The 18857-nt window shown below is 55.7% G+C and overlaps 3 protein-coding genes across 6 annotated transcripts in view; 1 reads left to right on the top strand and 2 right to left on the bottom strand.

Annotated features, from left to right (window-relative positions):
* Window positions 1-587: 587 nt before the first annotated feature.
* GSTK1 (glutathione S-transferase kappa 1) lies at window positions 588-4019 on the bottom strand. Of its 2 annotated transcripts, none has more exons than XM_016227974.3 (8): window positions 3873-4019; window positions 2699-2780; window positions 2308-2436; window positions 1979-2079; window positions 1768-1803; window positions 1257-1403; window positions 1060-1153; window positions 588-854 (listed from the first exon to the last, which is right to left on the bottom strand). In XM_016227974.3, exons 1-8 carry the CDS (start codon window positions 3939-3941, stop codon window positions 805-807), a joined length of 708 nt encoding a protein of 235 aa, XP_016083460.1. In that variant the 5' UTR covers window positions 3942-4019; the 3' UTR covers window positions 588-804. The 2 variants fall into 2 exon arrangements, with proteins under 2 accessions (XP_016083460.1, XP_001506614.1); XM_001506564.4 differs by having other exon boundaries at window positions 1257-1373; window positions 3873-4017.
* Window positions 4020-4686: 667 nt separating this feature from the next.
* LOC103170811 (fucolectin-6-like) overlaps window positions 4687-18857 on the top strand; it is a 28690-nt gene continuing 14519 nt past the window's right edge. For 2 of the 3 annotated variants that reach the window (XM_029077828.2, XM_039913978.1), the window contains exons 1-2: window positions 4687-5079; window positions 9174-10146. In XM_029077828.2, coding sequence (XP_028933661.1) covers window positions 10094-10146 — 53 coding nt within the window. In that variant the 5' untranslated portion in view covers window positions 4687-5079; window positions 9174-10093. Of the gene's footprint in view, window positions 5080-9173; window positions 10147-18387; window positions 18633-18857 lie in introns of all 3 variants that reach the window. The other variant, XM_039913979.1, reaches the window with a different exon arrangement.
* LOC100075104 (taste receptor type 2 member 39-like) lies at window positions 9241-10008 on the bottom strand. Its single transcript, XM_001506598.2, has one exon. The coding sequence runs from the start codon at window positions 10006-10008 to the stop codon at window positions 9241-9243; it is 768 nt and encodes a 255-aa protein (XP_001506648.2).

The following is an 18857-nucleotide window of genomic DNA, read 5'->3' as shown; positions in this document are numbered from 1 at the left end:
CCCGGGGCCCAGGATTTCACCGATGCCTCGAGGGGAGACCCTGAGCAAAGCCGTCGGGGCCCGCCCGGAACCCACGGGGTCACACCCAGGCTGGAGAGGGAGGGAGGGAGGGAAGCTCACTCCCACCTCCTCTCAGCCAGTGAGTGGGGGAGTCGGAGCCACCGTGTGCTGGCCTCTTGAGAGAATGCTCCCCCAGGACCCGCACGGAGGGAGACGGTGCTCATCCGTTCTCCCTGGGGGCGGCGGGAGCCCCATCTCTGGGGCCCTTGGGTGTAGGGGCCGGGACGGGTCCATACTCTAGCGGGGAGGCCGGAGGCAGGCGCGCCCCGTGGCCCGAGCCGCCCTCCATCAAACCTCCACGTCGGGCTCCGGGCTGGTCGGGCGGGGTGAAGGGCCGGGGGGTCAGGAGGGGGCCCTTATTTCCCTCTCGTGGCTCCTCGGGTGAATAACCGGACCAAGGCGCACAGACGGATCCAGCGAAGCCTCGCGCGTAAATCCCCCACCGCACAGCTGCCCCTGCCCTAGGAAGGGGTCCCCTACCCTTTGCACCGCACTGATTTCCCCCCAACACACACTCACACTCCTGATAAGGTCCAGCTTTCAGGCTCTTTATTTTTCAGGGACAGGATACCGGGGAGCCCCTTCTCCCGTAAGGTGCTTTGGTGCCGAAAGGCTCACTGAGGCTCCGGGCCCCGGGTGCCCCCACCCCCGCCACCCCGAGGGGACCCCGGGGCCCAAGGGTGGGGACGGAACCGGAGTCCTGGCTTCCAGCTGGGGCGGGGACTCGGTCCCTGCGTGGCCGGCTCAGAGCTGGGACTTGTGGGCCTGGGGGACAGGACCCAGCCACCGCTCTCCTGCGAAGAGCGAAGAGACCTCACCCCGTCAGCGGGCTCACTCCGGTCAGGCCCTCCACGGCGCCGGAGCCCGGGGAGCGCCTGGGAGCGGCCGTCACGTGCCAAGCCAGACGTCGGCCGCCACGGCGGCTCCGCCGAGCTCCGGCCACCGGGGAGGGGGCTCGGCCGCGGAGCCCCGCCCGCTCCGGTCGCTCCGGACACTCACCCAGCAGGTGGGACAGCAGCTCCAACCGGTCCGATCCAAAGAACATGTGCGGCTGGCCGCCCACGTGTGCCACCACCACGGGCAGCCCAAAAGCCTAGGGAGCGGGGCACGGTCACGGTGAGAGGAGGAGGCGGGCAGAAGGTGGGGAGGACGGGGGGTGGACGGAGTGGAGTCAGGGGCTCGGGGTGGGATCTCACCCCGTAGTTGCAGGCTGCGTCGGTGGTCACCTTCAGCCGTTCCTTCACCTCCGGGGAATCGATCTTTCTCAGAAGCTCCTGTCCTTGTTCCGGGGTCAGGCCGGCCCGGGTTGCGGCCTGAAGGGGGTGGGTCGTGAGGGTGGCACCCTGGGCCCAAGACGTCGTGGATGGTCACCCCCTCCTCCGTGCTCACGGGAAGCATCGCTCCGGGCCACCCGGGTCTGATCCGGGGACCCGGGGAGCCGGGCCCTGCCCGGTCTGGGACGGCGGGCCGGACGGGGCGGCCCGCCCAGTTCACCTCCACTCCACTTCCCGGGCCGTGGGAGGACGGGGGCTCCGGCTCCGCTCCAGAGCGGGCGAGCCCACTGGCGGCTAGGCGGAAGACCGGACTTAACTACACCGCGCTTGGGGAGGACCGCGGCCCGCAGGAGGTGAGGGGAGCCACTCTCCCGCCCTCCGCCTCGGGGCCGGGCGGCGCGGAACCCGCTCGGGGCTCTCCTGGGGCACTCACAGCCAGGATGCTCTGGGCTTCGGTGATGTCTTCGTCCTGGTGAGGAGGGAAGGGTGTTACGCGGGGGAGGCCGGGGCGAGGACGACCCCGAACCTCAGGGAGGGCCGAGGGCCGGTTTCCGCGACCCGGTGGGGGGTTTGGTCGGGGGGACGGGCCGGGGCCGGGGAGCGGCTGGGGGCAGCCGAGGGAGGGGTGCCACCGGGAGACTCACCCGGGACCAGATCCGCATCCACAGCTCCCGGGACACGGGCTCCAGCAGCTCGGGCCGCTCCATGTTCACGGCGGTGAGGAAGCGCATGGCGGAGAGGCTGCCTGAGGCCGGGGGGCGGCGGGCAGCCCCGACGGCTGCGTCAGCCTGGGGGCCGGGCCCTCCGGAGCGGGCTTCGGGGGGCTCGGCTCCGCCCCCCTCCGGCCCTCCCGCGCCAACCTTACCCCCCAGCCCGGGGCCGCCCTCCCAGTCGCCCCTCCCGCCCCCCCCCCCCCGGTCAGTCGCCCTAAGCCTCCCCCGGCTCTCTTCCCCGTCCCCGACTTCCCAGCCACCTTTCTCCAGAACCGAGCGGGCGAAATCCTTCGGCATGTGGAGCGGGACCTGGAAGTAGTCACTCAGGCGTTTCAGGTCCTGGGTCATGTACTTGCCCTTCCGGGGCACCAGGGCGGGCGGCTTGTTTCCTGCGGGAGGGAGGACCCCGGGGGTCGTCGCGGGGCCGCAAGCGTCTCGCCGACCCCAGACGCCCGTCGGGGCGGAGCGGGGGCCGACCCGGGCCCCTCCCAGGTGTCACGGTGCCGGGGGCCCGGAGACGGCGGTTCCGTCTGCGCCTCCGGCCGAAGGGCAGCTTCCGGGGGGACGGGACGCCGGCCTTCTAGCCGACGAGGAGGGGTCCTCGCGGCTGGGCCCGTCCTCCTCCGAGCCCGCCCCCCCCCCCGGGCTCACCGCTGTCCTTCATGATCCCGGCGATAAAGCTGGGGCGGAGGCGCAGGTTGATGTTCCAGGTGTTTCTGTAGCGACACAGGACCTGTCCCAGGGAGAGGGAAGTCGGTCTCTATCGAGCCCTCGCTGTGTGCGGGACGCCGTACTAGGCGTCTGGGGGAGTACGCCACACCAGACGCCTTCCCTACCCGCCACGGGCGTACGGTCTAGGAGGAAGGCAAGGGTGGGGGGCAGGGAGATGGCCTTCTCCGGGAGGGGTGGGGGGCATCGGGAGGAAAGGGCGCGGAGAAGCAGCGTGGCTTGGCGGAAAGAGCCCGGGCTTGGGCGTCAGAGGCCGTGGGTTCTAATCCCGACTCCGCCACCTGTCCGCCGTGTGACCTCGGGCAAGTCGCTTCACCTCTCCGGGCCTCATCTGTAAAAATGGGCCGCGTTAAAAAATGGGAGCCCCACGTGGGACAGTCTGATGACCCCGCGTCTCCCCCAGCGCTTAGAACGGTGCTCTGCACGTAGTAGGCGCTCAACAAATACCGACGTTAGTATTATTAAGGGGCCCGCGGGGGAAGGGGTGTCGCCTCCATTCATTCAGTAGTATCTACTGAGCGCTCATCACGGGCAGAGCACTGTACTGAGCGCTCGGAGCGTACCGTCAGAGGTGTATCCCGCCTCTGCCACTCGGCCGGGTGACTGCGGGCCAGTCGCTTCACCTCTCTGGGCCTCAGTTCCCTCATCTACAAAAGGGGCATTTCGATGGCCAGCCTCACGGGGGCCAACCCGATGACCCCGGATCCACCTCGGCGCTTGGCACGGTGCTCCGCGCGTAGCGCTTAACAAATACCGACACCGTCATCGTCAGAGGCGACGTGGCCTCGGGTGTCCCCGAAGCGGGGCCCCCGGCCCTCCCCGGCCCAAGGTCGCGTACTCCACCGGGGCCCGACCTCGGGAACGGGGTAGGAAGAGACGTCGGGGAACTCAGCCTCGGTTTCCGGGTTGGGGGGGGGGGGAAACTGAGGCCCCGGCGTGGGCTTCACCTGGGAAGGGGGTGTGGAAGTGGAGGCAATCGAACGAGTGACCTTCGACCTCCCTCCAGCAGGTGGGGGGGGGAAAGCGGGCCAGGGCCAGGCCCCAAGGGCGTCTGGGCCATCGGGGCGACCACCCCCCCCCGCCGCTCCTCGCCCACCTCGAAGCCCAGCCAGGAGTAGGGGGAGACCACATCGTAGAAGAGCTCCAGCACGGCCGGGGCGGCCATGGGACAGGACGGGACCGGACGGCGCACAACGCGTAGGGCAGCGGCGGCCGAGGCCTCGTCCCTAGGCCGGGCCCGCCCCCCGCCTCCCCATTGGCTGCGCGGACCCGCCCCCCCCGGAGCCGCCCAATGGGAGAGCGACCTTCTCCCCCCCCCTCCCCCCTCCTGCTGCCCCCGTGTGGCCACCGGCCCGCCGGAGGAGAAGAATGCGGGTGTTAAGCGCTTCCTGGGTGCAGAGCGTCGTTCTAAGCGCCGGGGGATCCGTGGTCACCGGGTGGCCCCTCGTGGGGTTCACGGTCTTCACCCCCATTTGACAGATGAGGGAACCGAGGCCCGGAGAAGAAGAAGGACGTTGGTTTTTGTTAGGCGCTTCCTAGGTGCCGAGCGCCGTTCTAAGCGCTGGGGGAGAGACAGGGTCGGCAGGTGGTCCCGCGTGAGGCTCGCGGTCTTCATCCCCATTTTACAGACGAGGGAGCTGAGGCACCGAGAAGTGAAGTGACTCGCCCACAGTCGCACAGCCGACAAGTGGCAGAGCGCAAGGATTGGGACCCGTGACCTCCGACTCCCGCGCCCGGGCTCTTTCCACTGAGCCGCGCTGCTTCTCTGAGGTTAATGAGGCGTACATCCCCTTGATTCTATTTGTCTTGACGATGCCGTCTTGTTTTTGTTTTGTTCTGTTTGGCTCTGCCGTCTGCCTCGCCCGTTTAGACTGGGAGCCCGTCCCTGGGCAGGGGCGGTCTCTATCCGTTGCCGAACTGTACGTTCCAAGCGCTTAGTGCAGCGCTCTGCACATAGCAGTGGCTCAGTAAATACTATCGGATGATTAATTTACCTCCTCCGGGCCTCTCATCTGTAAAATGGGGATCGAGACTGGGGGGGAGCGGTGTGGACTGCGTCCAGCCGGATCAGCTCGTATACCCCAGCGCTTAGTACGGTGCCGGGCTCGCAGTAGGTGTTTGACAGATACCGTTTTTAAAAGAAAGAAATCGTGGCACGCCCCGCCACACCTGCCCTTTCCCGGCTGCTCCCGGACGCATTCCCCGAAGGGGGTCCGGCTCCGGAGCGGTGCCCGATGTGTAACCCCGGACCCCGGCTTCCGCTCCCGGGGCGCTAGGAGTAAATCTGTGAAACCGGTGAGGAGGTAAGGTCCCCCAGGCAGGGTACTGGGGGCGTGGCCCAGGAGAAAGAGTAGAGGGCTGGGAATCAGGAGATAATAATAATGTTGGTATTTGTTAAGCGCTTACTATGTGCCGGGCACTGTTCTAAGCGCTGGGGTAGACACAGGGGAATCAGGTCGTCCCACGTGGGGCTCACAGTCTTAGTCCCCATTTTACAGATGAGGGAACTGAGGCACCGAGAAGTTAAGTGACTTGCCCAGTCACACAGCTGACAAGTGGCGGAGCGGGGGTTCGAACCCATGACCTCGGACTCCAAAGCCCGTGCTCTTTCTGGTTTCTAATCATGGCCCTGCCACTTGCCTTCAGCGTGGCTCAGTGGAAAGAGCCCGGACTTGGGAGTCAGAGGTCGTGGGTTCGAATCCCGACTCCGCCCCTCGTCAGCTGTGTGACCGTGGGCAAGTCACTTCTGGGCCTCAGTTCCCTCATCTGTAAAATGGGGGTGAAAACCGTGAGCCTCACGTGGGACAACCTCATTCCCCTGTATCTCCCCCAACGCTCAGAACAGTGCTCTGCACGGAGTCAGCGCTTAAGAGAAGCAGCGTGGCTCGGTGGCAAGAGCCTGGGATTGGGAGTCAGAGGTCATGGGTTCGAATCCCAGCTCTGCCACTTGTCAGCTGTGTGACTGTGGGCAAGTCACTTAACTTCTCTGTGCCTCAGTTCCCTCATCTGTAAAATGGGGATTAACTGTGAGCCTCACGTGGGACAATCTGATGACCCTGTACCCACCCCAGCGCTTAGAACAGTGCTCTGCACATAGTAAGCGCTTAACCAATACCAACATTATTATTCTGGGAGACCTCGGGCGAGTCGCTTCACTTCTTCGGCGCTTCGATTTCTTCATCTACAGATTGCGGATTGAATGTTTCTTTCTCCTCTCCCTTCAACTGTGAGCTCCGCGGGGGACAGGGACTAGGCCTGATCAGATTGTTGATATCTGCCCCAGGGCTCAACACGCAATAAGAGTCGAGCAAATATTGCATTTATTAGCAGTAAGAGTAGCTGGCTCAATGTTTGACATTCAAAGTTCAAAATGCTCTCTAATGGGGAGCGAAACTTCCGTGGGTCGGTCCCGTTTTCCGGCTTCCCCAGGGTGGGAGGTAAGCCGGAAGAATTTCCCCGTCCCTTCTCTCTACCGGAACCCTGATCTGTGATCGGCAGAATCCCCGACGGCGAGTAGGAATATAGTCTCCATAATTAATTAACCCAGTGAACCTGAAATCCTTAATAATGTTGGTATTTGTTAAGCGCTTACTATGTGCAGAGCACTGTTCTAAGGTAATCGGGTTGTCCCGCGTGAGGCTCGCAGTCTTACTCCCCATTTTACAGATGAGGGAACTGAGGCACAGAGACCTGGAGTGACTTGCCCACAGTCACACAGCCGACAAGTGGCAAAGGCGGGACGCGAACCCATGCCCTTTGACTCCCAAGCCCGGGCTCTTTCCACCGAGCCACGCTGCTGTAATCAGTAAATGGCATTTATTGAGTGCATGCCGTGTTCCATCACTGTACTGATAGAGAAGCAGCGTGGCTCGATGGAAAGAGCCCGGGCTCGGGAGTCAGCGGTCGTGGGTTCTAATCCTGCCTCTGCCGCTTGTCGGCTGTGTGACCCTGGGCGAGTCACTTCACTTCCCTGGGCCTCAGTCCCCTCATCTGTAAAATGGGGATGAAGCCTGTGAGCCCTCTGGGGGACACCCTGATGACCTCGTATCTACCCCAGCGCTTAGAACAGTGCTTTGCCCATAGTAAGCGCTTAACGAATGCCATCACTGCCAAACACTTGGGAGAGTACGATCTAAGGGATTCAGTAGATACGTTCTCTAGAGCTTAGGGTCTAGAGAAGCAGCGTGGCTCAGTGGAAAGAGCACGGGCTTGCTCATGGGTTCGAATCCCGGATCCGCCCCTTGTCAGCTGTGTGACTGTGGGCGAGTCACTTCACTTCTCTGGGCCTCAGTTCCCTCATCTGGAAAATGGGGATGAAGACTGGGAGCCTCACGTGGGACAACCCGATCACCCTGCATCTATCCCGGCGCTTAGAACAGTGCCCCGCACATAGTGAGCGCTTAACAAATACCAACATTATTATTATTATTATTAGAGGAGGAGACGGACATTAGCCTGAATAAATAAATTGCAGACGTGCACGTAAGTGCTGTGGGGCATCTTGTAAAAATATTCTCATGTCAGATATTTGGTCCCGAGGGAATAGTTCTAGTAGAGGTCGTGGAAGAAGTATTTGCTGAGCGCCCATTGGTGCAGTACACTGTACTAAACGTGTGGGAAGTACAAAACAAACAAATGACACAATCCCTGCCCACAACTTACATTCTAATGAGGGAAAGGGACATAAGAGTATTTCCAAAAAGAGTGATCAGAATAAATCACTGAATGAAAATTGGAATAAGCGTATATGCAGAAGAGAACCAGTGTGGCCTCGCGGAAAGAGCACAGGCCTGGGAGGCAGAAGGACCTGGGCTCTCATCCCGGCTCTGCCACTTGCCTGCTGTGTGATTTGGGGCAAGTCACTTCGCTTCTCTGTGCCTCAGTTACCTCGTCTGTAAAATGGGGGATTAAGACCGTGAGACCCACGTGGGACGTGGACCGTGTCCAACCCGATTAACTTGTATCCACCCCAGCGCTTCGTACGGACCCTGGCACGTAATAAGCACTTGACGAATACCGTAAAAAAAAATCGACAGTCGGGATTAGAAGCCAAGTCTTCCGACACCGAGGTCCGCCGTGATCCTCCCACTAGTCCGCACTGCTTCTTCAATCGAGGTATTGTTCGGCTCTTACTGTGGGCTAAGCGCTGGGGCAGATGCAGTGTATCGGATGAGACGTAGTCCCTGTCCCCCGTGGAGCTTGCGGTTAAAGGGAGAGGAGAGCAGGAATTGAATCCCTGTTTTACAGACGAAGAGACTGAGGCACAGAAGTGTGACGTGGCTTGCTGTAATTAGAACCCGGGTCTTTCGACTCTTAGTCCTTTAGTCTTTCTCCTAGGCCACGCACCTCCATCACCCTGCCCGGGGGACTTTGTCTCCTCGCCAGTTTCACTCCGGGAACGGGTTCAGGAGTCCAGGGTTACACATCTAGCACCACTGCCGAAGAGAAGCTCTGTGGGAGTCAGAGGATAGGGGTTCTCTTTCCTGCCCTGCCGCTTTTTTTTTTCTGAAGTACTCGTTAAGCGCTGACTATGTGTCAAACACTGAGCTGAGCACTGGGGTAGATATAAGCAGGTTGGACCCAATCCATGGTCCACATAGGGCTCCCAGTCTTAATCTCCATTTTTACAGACGGAGGCCCAGTTAAATGACTCGCGCAAGGTCACCCGGCAGACTAGCGGCCGAGCCAGGATTAGGATCCAGATCCTCTCCCTCCCAGGCCCGCGCTCTTTCCACTCGGCCATGTTGCCGCTTGCCTGCTGTGTGACCTTGGGCAAGTATCTTGATTTCTCCGAGGCTCAGTTTCCTCATCTATATCTACCCTCGAGCTTAGCACGACGGTCGACACATACCGCGTAGCAGATACCACAGTTATTATTACTATTATCGTTATTAAAATGAGGATTAAATCCCAGTTCTCCCTCCCCCTCAGACTTGTGAGCGCCGTGCGGGGCCTAGACCGAGTCCAAGCCGATGGTGTCGTATCTACCCCAATACTTAGCCCACAGTAAGCACTTAAATACCATCGTTAATATTAATAGTAACACTAATGATCCCGTTTGACTCTACAAGTGAGAGGAACATTGCCCCAAGGATTGGGAGCAGAGAAAACTGAAGCTGAGGGAAGGGTAACACCCGAATGTTGCCTTTTATTGACGACTAGTTGTACCGAGGCCTCCCTCAGAAGCATTTATTCAGTCTGGCTAGGCAGTAAACTCTGTGTCCCAGGGACCATAAAAAGGCACACACACAAACGCACCCTCACAGGGCAACGTTCTCTATTTCTCACTCCGGACGCTCGGCAGACTCCTCACTGACAAGAAAGACTCCGTTCCTATTCGTAACCCCGTCCCAGGCCCTGTTCTATTTTTTTCCCCATTTTTTCCTATCCTTATTAGGCAATCACCCAGCCCACCGTGTGAAAGGACTTGGCCTTTGGGGAGGTGACTCGGAGCCCAGACGTCCTCAGGGCTTAAGTCTGAGGCCCTGAAGAGACGAAGCCCCTCGACTTCGGCCGGCCCCGGGGCAGGTGAGAAGCCGTTTCCCCGCCCACTTCATCTTGGGATTTCCCAGAACCAGCACAACGGAGTGCCCGGTAGGACACGCTAAAAGAATAATTTCACAGAGAGTGGTGAAGAGGCTTTCTATGGGGAAAGTTCGGCTACACAACAGAGTCATGGCCACGAAATAGGAGCTGCAGAAGAGGAGGAAGAAGAACACGGTCTTGATGGCCCCGGAGTGGGCCGCCACGCTGGGACCCCGGGCGCCGGTGCCCGAGCGTCTCATGCGCCTGACGTGTCTGCAGAGAGAAACCATCAGCAGGAAAGACGCGGTGAGGAAGATCGGGAAGGGCAGAATCAGGATTGGGCCGGAAAGCGGATTAACGACCACCTGAGCGCTTCCCGGTTCCGGGTGGCCGCCGGAGAGATTGCCGGCGAGCCCGTTTCCGGTCCGCTTCCTTAATAACGGGCAGTTGGTGACGACGGAACAGAGCAGAGAACACAGGAGCAACCAGGGCACCAGCCCGGAGATCCTCCGCTTCAGCCAGAGGAAGAGAGGGTGGGTGAAGGTGGTGATCTTCACGAAGTAGAAGACGCTGAGCCAGGTGGAGAACCAGAGATCCACCTGGTTGATGAACATGCAGAAGGAATACTGCAGCGTGCTGTTCGGGTAACTCTTCAGGAACAGGAACGTCTCGATGGAGGCGTGAAGTAAAACCAGTTCCAGGCACATCCTGGAGAACCCCAAGCTGGTGAGAAGGAGGTCACACGGTGTCATTCTCCTTCTTCGGTACCTGTGGGTGCAGCTCACTCCCACGATGAGCCCGTTGACCGACATCCCAACCAGGAACTCGGCTACTAAGACCACCAGGTACGTGATGCACGATGGGTCCATGGGCTTCCGGAGGGGTAATCCGAGGGTCCGTAAGTCTGCCTCTCTTCGCCTCACTGAGAGGCCCGGGCCCTCTCCGATCAATCAGTCGATTGTAATTATTAAGCGCTCATCGTGTGCAGGGCGTTGTCCCAAGCGCTTGGGAGAGTACAAAACAACGGGGTCGGTAGATACGTTCCCTGCCCACAGTGAGCTTACAGTCTAGAGAATCTGCTCCCCGCTGTGGGTTTTCTCTACTTGGCTGGAACTGGTCTCTTGTCTCCTGGAACCTGTGGATATAAACAGGCATAAGTTCCGGAGGAAGGCGGGGAGGAGGGAGGGATGGGGTGGAGGAAGAGGGATCGTTTGCCGCCATCGTCCAGGGAAATGGAAATCAGACAGGGATTTGGTTTCCCTTTGAAGAAAAGCAGAGACGAATTTAGTTCCCTCGCGTGAATGAGAAGGTGGAAGATCAATTCCACCTTCTGCCTTGGAAGAGGTGGAGTCTTCCCGCGTAAATGGCGGTCCCCCCTTGAGTGTCAGGCCCCAAGAACCACTCAGAAGGCCCATGGGCGAAGCCCCCATATGAGCATCTGCTCTATCTAAGGAGGCAGCGAGGTGCGACGAAAAGAGCTGGGGGCCGGGAGACAGGAGACCTGGGTTCTAATCCCCGTTCTAACTCTGACCTGCTTTGTGACCTTGAGAAAATCACTTTTCCAGTTTTTCATCTGGAAAATGGCGGAGAAGATGCCTGCTCTCCCTGCCTCTTAGATTTCCTGCCCCGTATGAGACAGGGACTGGATCTGATCTGACCATTTTATATCTATCCCAGTAGCTTAGCACCTAGGGCTTTGTTTTTCATTTATTCATTCATTCAGTCGTATTTATTGAGCGCTTACTGTATGAAGAGCCCTGTACTGTACAATCTGGCAACAGATAGAGACAATCCCTGCCCAACAACCGGGCTCACAGTCTAAAAGGGGAAGACAGACAGCAAAACAATACAAGTAGGAATCTGTTAAGTGCTTGCTATGTGCCCGGAACTGTTCTAAACACTGGGGTAAATACAAGATCATCGGGTTGGACTCCGTCCCTGTCTCACATGGGGCTCGCAGTCTTAATCCCCATTTTACCGGTGAGGTAAATGAGGCACAAAGAAGTTAAATTCATTCAATCGTGTTTATTGAGCGCTTACTGTGTGCAGAGCACTGTACTAAGTCCTTGGCAAGTGCAATTCAGCAACAAAGAGAGACAATCCCCACCCACAACGGGTGTCCAAGGTCACGGAGCAGGCAGGTGACAGAACCGGGATCAGAGCCCTGGCCTTTCTGACTCGCAGGCCCGGGGTCCATCCACCAGGCCGCACCGCTTCTCTAGAAAGACCATCATTAGGATGGACAGAGAGAGACCAAATGCAGTCCCAGGCTTGGGGGAATTGAGTAGCGATTTGCCTGAGAGGAACATCCCACACCGCGCGGGATACTTGGCTCCGGTCTGCCTGGTGGTTTCAAGGATCGTCCAGGGCCCCGGAAGCCAATCACAAGGAGACAATGGAGGCCTCTTACGGCATAGTTTGGGGAGGACAGAATGCGCCCTGCCTGACCAAGGAAGACCTATCCCAGCCAGGCCGCTCTCTGGACAAGACCCTGGGCTGCCTTCTGGCCAAGGCTCTGGGCTGCCGGACCCCACGGACGGGGAGGAAAAACCTCACCCTTCAGAAATGCAAATGGAGGGAAGATCTCATTACCGAAGCTCACTTGTGGCAGGAGGGCAGGCAGAACAGCCTGTTTGCATCTTGCCAGAGCCCTCGGGGAGGGCAAACAAATCCGCAGTTTATTCAAAGTAGAAACAAGAGCGGCGATGGACAGGTCCGAGAGCCTCCGTAGTCGGCCGGGGAGAGAGAGGGGCACAGGTCTAAAGAGGGACGGTCTCGGGGTTGGAGGAGGGTCTCCTCGCGCCGTTCCCCCAGAGTTAGGATCCTCGATGGAGCCAATTCTCTTTCGGAGCCCCATCGGCTGGGCGCTGTCCGAGAAATGGTCATCGGAGGCATAGTCCACGTCCAGTCACCTGGACCGACCGGGAGGAAGATCGATCAGTCGTATTTATCCAGAGCTTAGTGTGTGCAGAGCACTCAACCCATTTCCCTCTGCTCCTCCCCCTCTCCCTTCCCATCCCCTCAGCACTGTACTAGTCCGCTCAACTGTATATATTTTCATTACCCTATTTATCCTGTTAATGAAATGTACATCGCCTCGATTCTATTTAGTCGCCATTGTTTTTACGAGACGTTCTTCCCCTCGACTCCCTTTATCGCCATCGTTCTCGTCTGTCCGTCTCCCCCGATTGGACCGTAAGCCCGTCAAACGGCAGGGACTGTCTCTATCTGTTGTCGGCTTGTTCATTCCGAGTGCTTAGTACAGTGCTCTGCACATCGTAAGCGCTCAATAAATACTATTGAATGAATGAATGAATGAACTGACCGCTTGGCAGAGTACAATATAACAGAGTTGGTAGACAAGTTCCCTGCTCGCAACCATCTTACGGTCTAGGGGGGGGAGACGGACATTAAAATAAATGAATAATAAAGACATAAATTATGGATATGTACATCAATCCTGTGGAGAAAAGCGGGTAGAAGAGAGAACGGGCTCTGTGGGATAAGCACTTCTTTAGCCTGTCATCAGTGAAGAATTTCCCCTAGTTCTTCTTCGCCATCCCCAGTGGGGTGAGGTGGGTAGGACCTAGTTTTGCTCTGGGGGAAACTGAGGCCCAGGGGGCCAGAATGACTTTGGCTAACTCCCAAGGCCTCTTCATTCCTGATCTGACTCCCAAGCTAGTGACGGAAACTCTGGGGCCAATCAACTGGCCAGGCGGAACTGAAATCGATCGATCGATCAGTCGCTCAATCGACAGGATTAAGCCCTCTTTTTCCCGACTCCCTCTCCCTTCGGTGTCACCTACGAACCTGGAGCTGTACCCATTGAGCACTTGGTAGTCACCCCTCGCTCGGCCCCACGGAACTTATGCGCATATCAGTAATTTATTATTTATATTAATGTTTGAGAATTAGAGAAGCGGTGTGGCTTAGTGGAAAGAACCCGGGTTTGGGAGTCAGAAGTTGTGGGTTCTAAACCCACTCCGCCGCTTGTCAGCTGGGTGACCATGGGCAAGTCACTTCACTTCTCTGGACCTCAGTGACCTCATCCGTAAAATGGGGATGAAGACTGTGAGCCCTACTTGGGACGACCTGATGACCTTGTATCTACCCCAGCGCTTAGAACAGTGCCCGGCACATAGTAAGCGCTCAACAAATGCCAACATTAATGTCCGTTCCCCCCTTCAGACTGTAAATCCTATATGAGGCTCACAGTCTGAGGCTGGAGAACAGGCATCGAATCCCCATCTTGCAGATGAGGGAACTGAGGCACAGAGAAGTTAAGTGACTTGCCCAAGATCACCCAGCAGGTAAGTGGCAGAGCTGGGATTAGAATCCGGGTCCTCTGGCTCCCAGGCCTATGCTCTTTCCACTAAGTCACTCTGCTTCTAAGATTAAGGACAGTTCAGCCCGTTTGCCCTCCATTGACCCTCACCCAAGGACAACTCTATCGAAGAGCCTCTGGGTTCTGGCGGGTACTTGTCCGCCGAGAGACTTTACAGATCACCGCAGCGGGTCGCGGGGATGCAAATTAGGGAAGGGCCCCCGTTACCGATGCCCGTGGCCGGGAGGCCCGTTGACAACTCCGGCCCCAGATCCCTTGGGGACCGCAAGCAAATCGGCAGTCTATTCAAATCAGAGACGTGCCAGCGACTGATGACCAAGAGCCGCTGGAGGTGCCCAAGTCGAGCGTCAATCAGTGATAGTCAGTGAGCGCTGACCCTACTCAGAGTACGGTTCTAAGTCCTATTTCTCCTCTCTCCACAATCTGCCACTGGAGGGTTTGAGGAAAAGGGCGTTCGGTGCCCAGAAGAGAGTGACTGAGCCCCAGGAGTCAAGCGGTGATTCGGCCTCTCCGGGAGTGCTGGGATACGTTAGTAGGAGACAGAGCAGCTTGGGGTGCAGGTAACAGCCGCGGGGGACGAAGACATGTGGCAGGTCAAGAATCCAGCCATCGTCATGAGTGCACAAAGAAGGAGGGTTCTTTTTTTGTGTGGCCCGTCCCCGTCCCTCCAACTTTTTATGGTATTTTTTAAGCGTTTACTGTGTACGAGGCACTGGGGTAGATACAAGCTAATCAGATTGGGCACCGACTGTGTCCCACATGGTGCTTACGGCTTTCATAGAGAAGCGGCGTGGCTCAGTGGAAAGAGCACGGGCTTTGGAGTCCGAGGTCATGGGTTCGATTCCCGGCTCCGCCACTCGTCAGCTGTGTGACTGTGGGCAAGTCACTTCACTTCTCTGGGCCTCAGTTCCCTCATCTGTAAAATGGGGATGAAGACGGTGAGCCCCACATGGGACAACCTGATTCCCTTGTGTCTACCCCAGCGCTTAGAACAGTGCTCTGCATATAGTAAGCGCTTAACAAATACCAACATATATATATTTCATCCCCATTTTAAGGTTGGACACTGTCCATGTCCCACATGGGGCTTCCAGCTTTCACCCCCATTTTACAGATGAGGTAACCGAGGCACGGAGGTGATTTGCCCAAAATCTCGCAGCCGACGAGTGGCAGAGTCGGGGTTAGAGCCCAGGTCCTTCTGACTCCCAGGCAGGCCCATACTCTATCCGCTTGGCCAAGCTGCTTCTTACAATCCCTGGGCAAGGATGTTCCTGGCGTGGGGCCATGTTGGGAGAAGTTTAAAGTGATGATCAGTTGATGGAAGGTTCTTTGGGCCTCACTGTGTTATGGTGGCTAATGCAGTCTGGCTTCCTAAGCCCCAGACTCAAACGGTAAATATAATCAGGTCCTTCTTCGGTCATTCAATCTTATTTATCGAGCACTTACCGTATGCAGAACACTTGGGAGAGCACAATATAACAGTATTATAGAGTTAATAATGTTGGTATCTGTTAAGCGCTTACTATGTGCAGAGCACTGTTCGAAGCGCTGGGGTAGATACAGGGGAATCAGGTTGTCCCACGTGAGGCTCACAGTTAATCCCCATTTTACAGATGAGGTAACTGAGGCACAGGGAAGTCGAGTGACTCGCCCACAGTCACACAGCTGACAAGTGGCAGAGTCGGGAATCGAACCCATGACCTCTGACTCCCAAGCCTGGGCTCTTTCCACTGAGCCACGCTGCTTCTCTACCATTAAATACCATTAAATACCATTAAAAAAAATAAGTACTGTACCAAACACTTAGGAGAGAACAAGACACCAGTTACGGCCTTCAGAGAGATGATGAAGGGGGAAAAAAACTCCCAATATGTTTACAAATAGTAAACATGGGGGAAGAATAAGGATAAAGCAGGAAGTAGATATATTGTGATAAATAGCTAAACAAAATATAGAAATAATATACATATGTACGAATGACGAAGATAGAAATAAAATTCACTAAGCCCTTTTTTATTTATCCCCAAATTTGTCCTTGACGTAAAATGCAAGAACACTCAAAATCCATTTTTTAATTTTTTCGTATAATACTGAATTCCTATTTTGTGGGTTTATTGTGAGTTTCCTCAATTCCTGCCTAATCGTGAACTTCATCGAGTGACTCCTGCCCACCCGAGCCCACGTGTATTCGTTCATGAGTTAAACCAGTCTCAGGTTCGTCTTGTCTCCCCAGTGGGCGTCATCCGTTCTCCTTGGGTGATCGGTTCTAGCTCACCTGGACATTTATGCCAAAATTTTGAGAACGTAGAGGTCAAGTGAATCCCGGAATGCAGTGCGGCAGTTATTGCGTATGGCTTACGAGCTGGTGGGAGATGTTGAGAAGCTGAAACATTGACCCCACAAGGATCCCGGATAATCAATCAATCAATCCATTGTATGCATTGACAGCTTATTATGTGCAGAGAACTGTACTAAGCACTGGCACAGTACAATAGTAGACGGGTTCCCTGCCCAAAATGAGTTTACAGTCTAGAATGGGGAGACAGACATTAATATAAATAATTAATATACTATAATATAATTTAAATGTGTACATAAGTGCTGTGGGGTTCGGGCATGGGATGAATATCAAATGTTCAAAGGTCACAGAACCAAGTAGTAATGAGAACTGTGGTACTTGTCAAGCGCTTACTATGTGACAAGCACTATGCTAAGCATTGGGGTAGATGCAACATCCTCAGGACCCACATGAGTATCCCAGTCTAAGTAGGAGGGAGAATAATAATAATAATAATGTTGGTATTTGTTAAGCGCTTACTATGTGCAGAGCACTGTTCTAAGCGCTGGGGGAGATACAGGGTCATCAGGTTGTCCCACGTGGGGCTCACGGTCTTCATCCCCATTTTACAGATGAGGGAACTGAGGCCCAGAGAAGTGAAGTGACTCGCCCACAGTCACACAGCTGACGAGTGGCAGAGCCGGGAGTCGAACCCATGACCTCTGACTCCCAAGCCCGGGCTCTTCCCACCGAGCCACGCCGCTTCCCCAACAGATACTGAGTCCCCATTTTGCAGATGAGGTAACTGAGGCGCAGAGAAAGTAAGTGACTTGACCAAGGTCACAGAGCAGGCAAGTGGCAGAGCCAAGCTTAGAACCCGGGTCCTCTGACTCCTCGGTCTGGACCCTTTCTACTGGGCCTCGGTGCTTCTCACACTGGTTGTCTCTTTCCAGCCACACACTGGTTCTTAGCTTCCTCCCCCGGGGCCCAATTCCACCTCCAGCGGGAAGATCAGCCCCAACAAACCCAGGTGAAATCAAAGATGGGGTGAATTAGAATCCCGGCGAACCAGCTTCTAATTGGAAGAAATTCCACCGGCAGCTGAGACAGAAGCGTCTCCTTTGATCTCGTCGAAACAGCCGAGGGTTAATCGTGGGATTTATTAGCTACGGAGGCAATCGAGACATGGGAAAGCTAATGTTTAATAATAATGCCTTCCCAGACTGAGTTCCCTCTCTTCCCTCTGCTCCCCCCTACACCCCCTTCACCTCCCCTCAGCACCGTACTCGTCCGCTCAACTGTATATATTTTCATTACCCTATTTATTTGATTAATAAGATATACATCACCTTAATTCTGTTTAGTTGCCATTGTTTTTACGAGATGTTTCTTCCCCTCGACTCTATTTAGTGCCATTGTTTCTGTCCGTCTCCCCCGATTAGACCGTAAGCCCGTCAAAGGGCAGGGACTGTCTCTATCTGTTACCGATTTGTACATTCCAAGTGCTTAGTACAGTGCTCTGTACATAGTAAGCGCTCAATAAATACTATTGAATGAATGAATAATGTCTGTTAGGTCAGGAGGAGCCCCCCAAACTTGAAAAGACCGCTTTTATTAATAACAATAATAATAATAATGTTGGTATTTGTTAAGCGCTTACTATGTGCCGAGCACTGTTCTAAGCACTGGGGGAGACACGGGAATCAGGTTGTCCCACGTGGGGCTCACAGTCTTAATCCCCATTTTACAGATGAGGTAACTGAGGCACCGAGAAGTGAAGTGACTCGCCCAAAGTCGCACAGCTGACAAGTGGCCGAGCCGGGATTCGAACCCATGACCTCTGACTCCAAAGCCCGGGCTCTTTCCACTGAGCCACGCAACCTCCCGTGAAGTTAGTGGAGGCAATAAAGAGAATCCCAGTCCTTTTCATGAGACAGATTCTGGCAGTCATTCATCCCAATATATTTATACTACTTCCTGCTTTCGCTATTTGTAAATAATTTTGTGTCTGATTCAATCAATTAATCAATCATTGGTATTTAGCGAGTGCTAACCTTGAGCAGAGCACTGTACTAAGAGCTCAGGGCAGTCGGGTGAGTTCCCCAAGGTCACACCTCAGGTCAGCGGCAGATCCCCAGATACTTGTGTTTTGTGATCAGACCTGAGTCGGTCTGGGGTGTTTTAACTGAGATATCCTTGTGTTCCTTTGAAAATTATACCGCCCTGGGATATAAGGAAAGGCAGTCAGGGAGGAGAAGGAAGATAATTCTTCAACTCAACCCCATCAATCCCATCCTATGTGAAATCCCTCTGCTGAGGAAGAGCCTTGCAGATTTGCTTACATTCTCTAGAGCACTTCCTGATCGTCTGCTGTTCCAATTTGCCCAGGGGCACAGAGGGGCCATTATATTCTTGTCCTAACAGATAAGACCAAATGGTCAGAGATTGTTCTTCTTTCTCCAGGTGAAGCTGATTGGTGGATGTCGTTGCTCAGGCGGGTGTGAGATTGCTCAAAATCCCCAGGGATCTTTCTCTGGAGTCTTGGTTGGGATTTCAGACCTTCCTACATCGAGACTGTGCACTTGGAGGAAATAAAGTGTGAGGAATCTCTGGAGACTGCAGGTGACTGGCAGACTAACCATTCATGTTTCACATCCACTTCTCTCTGCTCCTCCTGATAGCCCTGAGGGGTCTTTCAAGCACTAGAGGTGAGTTACCGATAAGGGTGAATGCACTATTGTCTTGCCAAAAGAAAACAATAAAAATGTTGGTATTTGTTAAGCGCTTACTATGTGCCGAGCACTGTTCTAAGCGCTGGGGTAGACACAGGGGAATCAGGTTGCCCCACGTGGGGCTCACAGTCTTAATCCCCATTTTACAGATGAGGGAACTGAGGCACCGAGAAATTAAGTGACTCGCCCAAAGTCACACAG

This window comes from Ornithorhynchus anatinus, chromosome 13, assembly GCF_004115215.2.
Source record: "Ornithorhynchus anatinus isolate Pmale09 chromosome 13, mOrnAna1.pri.v4, whole genome shotgun sequence".
Classification (NCBI taxonomy): Eukaryota; Metazoa; Chordata; class Mammalia; order Monotremata; family Ornithorhynchidae; genus Ornithorhynchus; species Ornithorhynchus anatinus.
This window is presented reverse-complemented; position numbering and strand designations above follow the sequence as displayed.